Source organism: Artemia franciscana, unplaced genomic scaffold (genome assembly GCF_032884065.1).
Source record: "Artemia franciscana unplaced genomic scaffold, ASM3288406v1 Scaffold_320, whole genome shotgun sequence".
In the NCBI taxonomy this organism is placed as follows: domain Eukaryota; kingdom Metazoa; phylum Arthropoda; class Branchiopoda; order Anostraca; family Artemiidae; genus Artemia; species Artemia franciscana.
This window is the reverse complement of record NW_027063873.1, coordinates 576060-586670: the sequence shown is the minus strand read 5'-3', so window position 1 is coordinate 586670 and position 10611 is coordinate 576060. Positions and strand designations below refer to the sequence as shown.

The 10611-nt window shown below is 34.0% G+C and overlaps 1 protein-coding gene across 1 annotated transcript; it reads left to right on the top strand.

The window, feature by feature from the left end:
• The first annotated feature begins 1856 nt into the window (after window positions 1-1856).
• On the top strand, window positions 1857-3732 carry LOC136043139 (RAD50-interacting protein 1-like). Its single transcript, XM_065728072.1, has 2 exons — window positions 1857-1884; window positions 2864-3732. Exons 1-2 carry the CDS (start codon window positions 1857-1859, stop codon window positions 3730-3732), a joined length of 897 nt encoding a protein of 298 aa, XP_065584144.1.
• Window positions 3733-10611: the final 6879 nt, after the last annotated feature.

Below are 10611 nucleotides of genomic sequence, written 5' to 3'. Positions count from 1 at the left end.
GAAATATTTTTGCAATTACCAGTTTTTTCTTTTTTTTTGGTTTTTTAGCTTTTTTTCTTTTTAGTTTTTTACCTTTTTTTTTTTTTTTTTTTTACGTTTTATCTGTTTAGGTTTTTACTTTTTTTACTTCTTTTTATTTTTTACTTTTTTTTGTTTTTTTCTTTTTAGTTTTTTTTTAGTTTTATACCTTTTTTCTTTTTTCAGTTTTCTTTGTCTTCTTTATTTTTCAGCGTCACCATGAAATACATATCGTCGAACCTTTGTTTTTTTCACTAAAATCTGGTAGGCAGTGATGACCTTATACAAGTCAAAATCCCAAACCCAATCATCATCGCTATCATTTTCAGTTTTGATACGTTTTGACTCTCGCCGTCCAGGTTGATTTTCATCTAACTGCGAGGTTTTGAGTTCTTTAGCCGCAAGTCTTTTGGCATTAACACTTTGAGCAGATTCCTCGGCTGTTTCTTCTGCCATTGTAGGATTTATACTAAGATTTCTCTTTGAATTAACTATTTGAGCAGCTTCCTCGGCTGTTCCTTCTGTCATTTAAAATCTATACTAAAAAATCCTCTTCACGTGCCAAGCTTGCTAAAGCTCAACAATTTATAATAAACCTCAAATTTTGAGTATCTGTTTTAAGGTTTACGAATTACTTTAATCTATTGTCAAAATATTTCGAAATATTTATGTAATTCCCAGTTTTCACATTTTAGTTTGTTTTCTTTTTCTTCTTTATTTTTCAGACGTCATATGCAAACCCTCAACATAAAAATACGTACAACTTATTTTTATATATATATAGAAGATATAATCTGGCGTAACAGACATAGTGTAACAGATATCACACACAAACAACTTATTTTTATATACAGAGATAACTAAAGTGTAGTTATAAATTTCTGATGTAAAATCAAAAGTCATATCTGACGTCTCTAACCGTGTTTGATGGAGTATATCTTCGGACATTTTCGATTTAAATTTCTCCCATAACTCTGTAGGAGCTGAGGGAGATCATGTTGTTAGTATCATGCCAAACAATGCACAAATTTGACTTGGAGTTGACGTTTCGCACGCGTCATTGATGCAGTTATCCCAGTGTTGGTCATTCTCCAATAAATTCAGAGCTTGGCATGCACTACGGTAAGTGTCATGCATAGTACCGTTTACGGTTCTCAAATACTCCAAGGACGTCGAACCGGGTAAATTCACCAAAAGCAGGCGTTGAAAGAAGCATTCATGTTGATTGGGGTGAATGGTGTAGAGTCTTCCTATCGTGGTATCTTTGAAGATGGTAGGTTGGCCTTCGACTGACTTACCCTGTTTTCGACGTTCAAATAATTTATTTTTAGAATTCCACATGTAATACGAAGGCACTTCAGTTTTTTTGGCATAACGAAAAGAAAGCAGTTAACATTGTATCCGGTGGATTCAGGGCTCTTTGTTGCACGTTGGATTCCAAAAAATAAACAGTTGACCATTCTGTAAATGTACCGCTAAGTGAACAACAGCTGGACTTCATTCATGTATCGGAAATGAAAGAATTCGCCAAACAGCTTCATTACTGCTTATGTATCTTCCAGCCTGATATTGTACGATTTCATCGATATCACTGATTTCGGATTTCAAGCCAAAACTGCCATGTCACTGCCTTTGTTGACGTATTTACATATGTGGATTTAGCTAACACGGAAAAAAACTGCAGGATCATCACGCTTAAGCAGTTCTATCAACAAAAATGCATCGCCAACAGGCATCTTTAAGATAAGACAATGCATCTTTAAGTTAAGATTTTATTAGAAGCTTACATTATTATTTATTACTGTGACAAGTAAATATATATGCACCGGTCTCAAAGGATGGTTAAATTTATGGTAAATGTTAGAGGTAAGAATAAGAGGTAAGTGTTAGAGGTGCTTAAGGTCATATAGCAAACAAGAATATTATTATACGCGTTAAAACTATCTATATATCCCTGTTGTGACGTGTAAGTTTATGAACACGTTTCAAAAGGAAAGGTTAAGTACACGATTAGTTTAGAGGTCCTAATTTACTTGTTATACTTTTTCCAATTCTTTACGCTTCCAATGCATGATTTTGTCGAAAAGAAACACAATTTATTGCGTCATAGCCTTTCCACTATGATGCATCGTAATATTTTTGCCATGTGGACAAAATATCAAAATATTGTCAAGAGACAACCTCTTAGTTCTTTTGTATATCCACAAATCGAACAAGTATTCTTTACTTGTTAGAAGTCTAGACTGCCAAACGTTTTATATTTTTGATGTAATTACGCCAAAAGGAAACACAATACATTGCGTCATAACCTTTCAACTGTCATACATCAACAATATTTCTTACGGTAGGGACAGGATATAAAATTTGAAAAATAAACATGCTGACAAATATTTACAGGATAGTTGGTTCAGCAGTAAAGACCTTGGGGAGGCTTAAAAGTCAGATATCAGTTTCAACTGCATCCATTTCGAGTTTAGAAAAAAAGCTTGATTATTGGACCCTTTCAAAAAGTGACTCAGTTTTGTCAAACTCAAGGAATCTCAAGAGAAAGTGAACCAAATTTCAATTGAGGCTGAACAACTATCTATTTAGATTGAAGGATTTGCAAAGGATAGTGAACCACTTTTTTGTGAGTTCTTTCCTCTTATTGATCCAGTTATTTCAGCTCAGAACAAGATCAAGTACCACCAACTTTTAGAACTGGGAAAATGTATCAATTATGACTTAAAAGATGCATTGCATTTGAAGGACTATGACAGGATTACCGTAAAATTCAAAAAATTACAAGAAATCTATTCTCAGATGTATGGGACTCAATGTGGAAATTTGTAGAATTATTTACAAGGGTTGAAGCAAGAATGGGCAAAAACTATTTACCTCTCTGTAAAAAGGTCAGTTGAAGATGTATTGGTAGAAATTGGGTGGCCGTTCATTTCAACAAATCAGCCCTTAGAGAACGTGAAAAGGATTACGGATGATGGATACAAGAAATTTCAAAGTCCTTTGAAGATTCTTGCTTTGCTAAACAATGAGGTGAACCCTGATTCAGATTCTATTTGGGAACTGCCGTTTTCTATTTCCGGTTTGAGTTTGTCAATGAGGCATTTGACAAAACCACTAAAAAAGCGCTTTGAGTATCATTTTAGCGGCAATCGACAGACAAACGACTTGAGTCGGCCAGAGCTATACCTTACTCAAGTTTTAGATTGGTGCAAGCGTCCATGTACGTTTTTAAGTGAATGGGTACAACCCCTTTTTGATAGTAGCAACATAGATTCCAAGGAGGAATTCACAAGAGCTTTGTATGGTTTAGTGGTGGTTAAGCTAAGTCATGACCTGCCCCTTTTATATGAGGATGACTACCTATTTGGTCATTGTATCGATGAAATTATTGTATTTGAGAGAGAACTAAGACTAAGTGTTCAAAATCATCCTTCAGTTCATGAAACATTGACAGGTGAATGTACGTTAGAAAAATGGCTACGCACTGAGAAAAAATACGCTATAGAGAAAATGGACACCCTGCTCAGCTCTGATACTGCCTGGCTTTCCAACAGCGATGTAGAATTCGATGGTGCTACGGTACTTTATGTCACAGAAGTTGCAGAAAAATTTACAAAAACTCTTTTGGCGATGACTGATCGATACAATGTTTTGCCACAGGTAGAGCACAGATTGCAGTTTCTTGATTTGCAGTTGCAACTGCTTGAATAATTTCGAATACAGATGCTACAAATGAGGAATGAGTTTGAAGATCAGCCACTTGGATAAAGTTTTTGTGGTGTATTAAATACATTACATTAAGTCACCCTGATTTTAGAAGATTGGCAAGATACAACGTTGATTCTTCGACTTAATTCTTCCCGACAAGAACCTGATGCAGCAAACTTAAAGCTGAAATCTTGCGAAGAGCCTGATATTACTGTACCTGCTCTAAAAGATGTATCTAAAAGCTTGGATCAAGTTGCTGAGGTTACGGTTTTCGACTCAATCATTGAGCTGTTTGAAAAATTTGAGAAAGACATGGTAAATTTGATTGTTCATACAATTGAACAATGATTGTTCATACAATCATACGAAGCGCTTATTACCGGAAAACTAGATGGCAAATGATGTTTTCAATGAAGGATTATATTCAACCTTGTTTAACACCAAATTTGTGCAAAACGCTGCAAGCTATTCAGGAAGGCTTACAACGAGCTCACCAGCGATTGTCTAAAAAAGTTTTTAAATGTCTGGAAGCCCGTTGGATCTCGTGTAAATAAGTTTTTCTTCGAAGAAATAATCTGAGAAAATAGATTTAATGAGGGAGGTGCTGAGCAGCTAGAATGTGACATAAAAAATGGACTGTTACCAATATTTGGACAATATTCAATTCGTTCATCTTTAATATTTTCAAAAATACAAGAATCGTGTGTTCTCCTAAAGATGCCTGTTGGTGATGCATTTTTGTTGAAAAAACTCCTTACGCGTGATGATCCTGCAGTTTCTTTCCGTCTTAGCTACGCGGAGACAATTGAGAAGATGCAAGCCTTGATGGAGCATGGAATTTATAATCTTTCTGTTCAGAATGCTCTATTTGTCTTTGACAGAAGGTTGACTACTTCACTCTGATTTTTTTTTGCTATATATAGTACTCACTTCTAGGGCTACTTTTTGAGGGATTCAAAAGGCTATATACTATTAGCTTTATACTCTCACAACGTGAACTGCCTGGTTTATAGATTTTTTTTTTATTGATTAAAGTAATCAACCACTTTACGGAATTAAAACTAAATTTTCTCATAAAAAAAATATGTCCCAGTTACCACATAGTAATAAACCCCCAAAAGTAACTTACATCCTCATTTGTATAATCCTCCCGTAACTTCATCTTTTGAATAAAACCCCCCCGTAACAGGAGGATGGTAGTGCAGGTAGAGATGGGTTGGAGTTAGAATCTCTGATGAGCTTTCCAACTTGCAACTAGCTTCATGGGCTGAAAAAAAATAATTGGCTGGTTTGTATTTAAGAGTACAGACCTTCCTTATTCAAACAATCTGGGTTGAAAGGGGATATATCTTCGAAATACTTCTGGAAAAATGATGGTATGAAAGCTAGGGAAAGATCTTCCTACCAGCCCAGCTGTGATGTCAATAGTGACAGTTCTTCCAGGATTGTTGACCATACACATATCAATGAATTGTTTGTACTGACACTTGGATGGGTCAGAGACATAAATATCCAATGGTTGCATACGATGACGGCAATGGGATGGTATTGTCAGCAGTATTACCCTATGCTCCTTGGCGTAGTTTATAACATTTGGATGAAGATGAGCATCGTCCTTCTCTGTTATGAGTAGCTTATTAGCATCAGGAGAAGCATGCAAATGATTCACTAAATATTTGGTGTTATTTATAGAGATAGGACCTTTGATCCACCCATGAAGATAAGACTTGCTATTGCTAGCAGAGTGTTAAAAAGATAGCCTCTTATTTAAAACAAATCCACACTTTCAGACTTCCAAATATGTTTATAAAACCCGTAATTTCATACTGGATCAGTGCTATAGAAGTTTGTTTGTCTATTCATAAGAAAATTCGTTAATAGGCATTTCAACCTTGGAAAGACCAGGCTACAACCAAGCTTAGAAGTAAGACTTGAATGGGTGGGTGGAGGCAGCATTTGAAAAATATAAAAGGTATAAATATGTAGTTAGACTTAAAAAATCACAATCACTTTGAGATTTCCTGGGAACAAGGTCCCAAATGCTCCCCTGTATAAGTCTGGTGTTAATTACATAATGATAAAAGAACAAAATACATAATATTAGGTTTTGAGGACAATTGTGGATAACAGCCAGCGACTCTCAAAGTTTCTAACGCATGAATAGGGCCAAACTAAAGCTGGGTTTTGAGAAAGAATGACCAAAAATGATCGCAATGGCGGCGCGCTGCCGACATCTCACCGATGGCGAAAAGGAAAAATTTCGGCAGTGCGCCACCGCTGCCATTTTTCGCCCGTCACCACTGGTCTACCTTAATCAGCGCGGCGCCAGGTTTCAGGTGCATCATCCATAAGGAATCACCTTGAACTAATTCTATAGCTTTGTTATCACCAGGCCTTATGATGGAAGTTCAATCTGATGAAATCGGAATTTTCAGGCCAAATATATTGTGTGCTGTTTGTCCAAGGCAATAGAGTTGATGCAATTCCAGTAAATACCATACATTTTGCTTTGTAATTCTGGCCACAGAGAATATAATGCAAGGTAATACACGACAGTTCTACCGGTACTGCCTGGTCCATCTATGTAAAACTTCTTTTCGGACACATTTAGAATCATTGACTACCAGTAAATATTTTTCAAAATTTCAATTTTTCCCCTTGCAAAATCCAATACACACGTTCTGCAGCAGCAGCTGATTCATGAGCATTTAGAGCGTTCATGTTTCAGTCGTCTTGGAAAGTTTCAAAGTCATTCATACTATATCGTACCATCCGGGAACTAAAATCTTCGACCTTCTGTTGCTATCGTATTTAACTTGGATGCAATAACATGATTAGCTAATTTTATTGCATCATCCTTAGATATATTATTTTGCCGTGATTACAGAATAGAATCTTGAGTCAATGGATTTTTTAACCTTTCCCGAGAACTTTTGGATTCTGCAAGACATCCGAAAAAAAAAGAATTTGAACGAAGAGCATTCGCATCACAGAAAGCAGTTTGGACTGCGTTAATTCTTCTCCACAATCTATCCAATCCTCATTAGCAGATAAACTAAAGCATTATAATTAAAACAAACTGTATTTATACAGAATAAAATAATTACTTCCGGGTCACATTTACCTGTTTTCCACTGTCTAATAAAAGGACTTATCCCTATTTGAACTATTATTTGTTCATCATAAAGAGGCAGTGTGGTCTTTGAAAAACTACATAGGATGGATCACGTTCCATAGTAACCGAAAATTAAGAAATGGGTTTTTAAATAAACTGGCAAGTGAGGAAAAATTGCCATTTCTAGCTGATTCAAGAATGGTAACTATTATCTAAATTAGTCTGTACTTTAAAATGTGACTTTGAAAACAAATCTAAGGGAATCTCAAAAAAATAGCCTGAAAGCCACTAAGAAATGATGTCGAATTGAAAAAAAAGTACCCCACAGGAATCACCATGGCCGAAAACTCTATTCAGAAAACTTACTGTCTTCTACCTTGAACAATAAGGAAAATTCCTTTGTTGCATGGGTAGCATAGCATAATCTTTTTCGTCTCTCTCTCCACTGCTAAAACCCTCATAGAGAACCATTTAAGGGCTCCTTTTAAAGGTAACTGCTATATCTACATACTTTTATAATAATAAACATTAGGTCAGAAATGAAATGAAATTTTGACAAAAAACTGCATCTTCATATACATTGCTAAATAGAACAATACGATCGCTACGTAGCCGCATGGTGACAAATTTTAATACCCTCAAATGTATTGGAAACAAAGAAAATTTCTTATCTTAGCCTAAAATAAACACCAGAAACCAAATCATAGGTACACCAACTAGGAATAGGTGAAGGCCCCTTATTGATAAAGACGCTCTAACACTCTAACAGCCAAATATTCCTTTCAAATATCTAAATTACTGCATATCTTAAATCGAATTGTTTTTCTAAGTTTGTGCTTTCAAACTGAAGTTGTTAACCCTTTCGAAATCTTTTAAACAATATATCTCACGTAAGAACACAAAACTTACACATAAATGCATTCGAAGACCACACTGACAATACATGACGTATGAAACAATGAAGAGGAAATATAATAAATGATGATAAACAATTGTCAATAATGATAAACATTGTCAGAAATGAAATGAAATTTTGACAAAAAACTGCATCTTCATATACATTGCTAAATAGAACAATACGATCGCTACGTAGCCGCATGGTGACAAATTTTAATACCCTAAAATGTATTGGAAACAAAGAAAATTTCTTATCTTAGCCTAAAATAAACACCAGAAACCAAATCATAGGTACACCAACTAGGAATAGGTGAAGGCCCCTTATTGATAAAGACGCTCTAACACTCTAACAGCCAAATATTCCTTTCAAATATCTAAATTACTGCATATCTTAAATCGAATTGTTTTTCTAAGTTTGTGCTTTCAAACTGAAGTTGTTAACCCTTTCGAAATCTTTTAAACAATATATCTCACGTAAGAACACAAAACTTACACATAAATGCATTCGAAGACCACACTGACTATACATGACGTATGAAACAATGAAGAGGAAATATAATAAATGAAAAAAATCAAATAGTAGAGAAAAAACGATGGTAGTATCAGCCACTGCAACAGAATGAAGCAAAAATAAGCAAACATTTTGGGCCATCCACCAAGTCATCCTCAGTGCTAAGAAAAAGAAAAAGAAAAACAAAACAAAAAAACAATCTAACCTTTTGATTAGACTTCACAAGAGACAAATAGACAGGGGTATCTATTCGTCTCTTGTGAAGTCTACTTCAAAAGGCACACCAACAAGTAAAGATGTCAACCACTCATCGCATAGACAGCCAAGACATAACACCAATGTCTACTTACAAGCCCTCCCATGGATTAACATTTGACCAGGATTATTTCTAATGTGTACTACACCACTGAAGTTGTCAGCCCCTTGGAATTCTGAAAATGCTGTAACGCATAAATATTTTTTTTAAGAAAACGATATGTCATATCTCTTGATCAGCTCAACAACGACTATTGATGGATGCTGAAAAAAATCTGTCTCTCTTCGTTCAAGAGTTCACTTTCTTGCCATGAGCCAACTTTTTAATATTACGACTTAGAAAGCAGCAAAGGCACAGCACCGACACCTTTGGCAATGGTACCCCGTAGCCGTCGTACATTTTAAGTCCTTTTCGATTCTAGTTTAATTTTGATTTCAAACTGCCTGTACAGCAAAGGACTTTCTGGTGGAAAGCAGAAACATAGTAAACGATTCTCCATACCACATGCTAATTTCAATTTTCCTGTCCAACCACCAAAGAGACTTATATAAATGATCGATCGACAAGCTTCCCCAGATTATTTAACATCATGTGAAGTTTTGAATGTTTAATTGATACAATAGACGATACAACCACTCCTGTGGTGAAATTGACGTGTCTCTTCTTTCGAAATATGCCCATAAAAATGATGTCACTGGCATTATTTCCTTCCAAAATTAAGCTCTTAACGATCTTTTTTTGAATTCATGACCTATCTACATTTTTTGAGGCCCACAAATCACAGGATGTCAATTCTCCTCAAAAAATGTAGAGGTTTTCTTGAAAAATAGTTTATACATAAATACAAATTATTTCTCGTTCAAAATGAAGACCATTGGAGTAGTGCTCTTGTAAATAGTTGTTGCAATAATAAAAGGAACTGAACTGAACAGAGGTAAGATATTGTAAGAAATTTGTAGACCTTTGTCTACTAGTTATGCAAAGATCTAGAAATTAAGGAAGAGTTACACAAGATTTTGTCATATTTTATTTTTATACTTCTCAGTTTTATGTTAACAAGCAGGCTGGCTGGCAGAGATTGCTAATTTAGACCTATTGATAAAAGCAACATTATCATTACACAATACAAAGCATCATTAAAAAATCGTCATATTTTCCCGAAAGTCGTAATGGACCTTATAATAGTTGGTTTATTGTATATATATATATATATATATATATATATATATATATATATATATATATATATATATATATATATATATATATATATCTATATATATAAAAATAAGTTGTCTGTCTGTGGATGTGTGGATGGATGTGTGGATGGATGTGTCAGGTGACGTCACCTGAAAAAACTGGATTAGGTGACGTCAAAACTGAAAAAACTAAAAAAAGGCAAAAACTACAAAAAAAACTAAAAACTAATAAAAAAAATAAAAAAGCTAAAAAACTAAAAAAACTAAAAAAACTAAAAAAAGGTAAAAAACTAAAAAAAATAAAAAATAAAAAAAAACTAAAAAAAAGGAAAAAACTGAAAAATAAGCTAAAATAAAGGTAAAAACCAATAAAAAACTAAAAAAAAAAAGGAAAAAACTAATAAATGACGACACTCAAAGAGAAAGCGACCAGGACAAAAAACTAAAAAAAAAGGCAAAAACTACAAAAAAACTAAAAACTAATAAAAAAAATAAAAAAGCTAAAAAACTAAAAAAACTAAAAAAAGGTAAAAAACTAAAAAAACTAAAAACTAAAAAAAAACTAAAAAAGGTAAAAACTAAAAGAACTAAAAAAGAAAAAAATAAATGACGACACTCAAAGAGAAAGCGACCAGGACAAAAGGAATGTTCGATTAGCAATCAACAAAGCACCGGGACACAGGGAGTATAAATGACGACCAGGACACAAGTAAAAAAAAAAATTAACAAAACTAAAAAGAAGGTAAAAACTACAAAAAAACTAAAAAGAAAAAAAAACTAAAAACTAATAAAAAAACTAAAAAATCTAAAAATCTAAATAAACTAAAAAAGAAAAAAAAAGGAAAAAAATAAAGGAGAAAAACAAAACTAAAAAACGAATGTATATACAGACCGGTACACAGGG

What these genes read in the sequence shown, in the direction of transcription:
- LOC136043139 (XM_065728072.1), top strand. Translation starts at nt 1,857, where the DNA reads ATGGTTAAATTTATGGTAAATGTTAGAG. An exon ending in ATTTATGGTAAATGTTAGAG is followed by an intron (nt 1,885 to 2,863) that starts GTAAGAATAAGA and finishes ATTATTTACAAG; the next exon opens with GGTTGAAGCAAGAATGGGCA.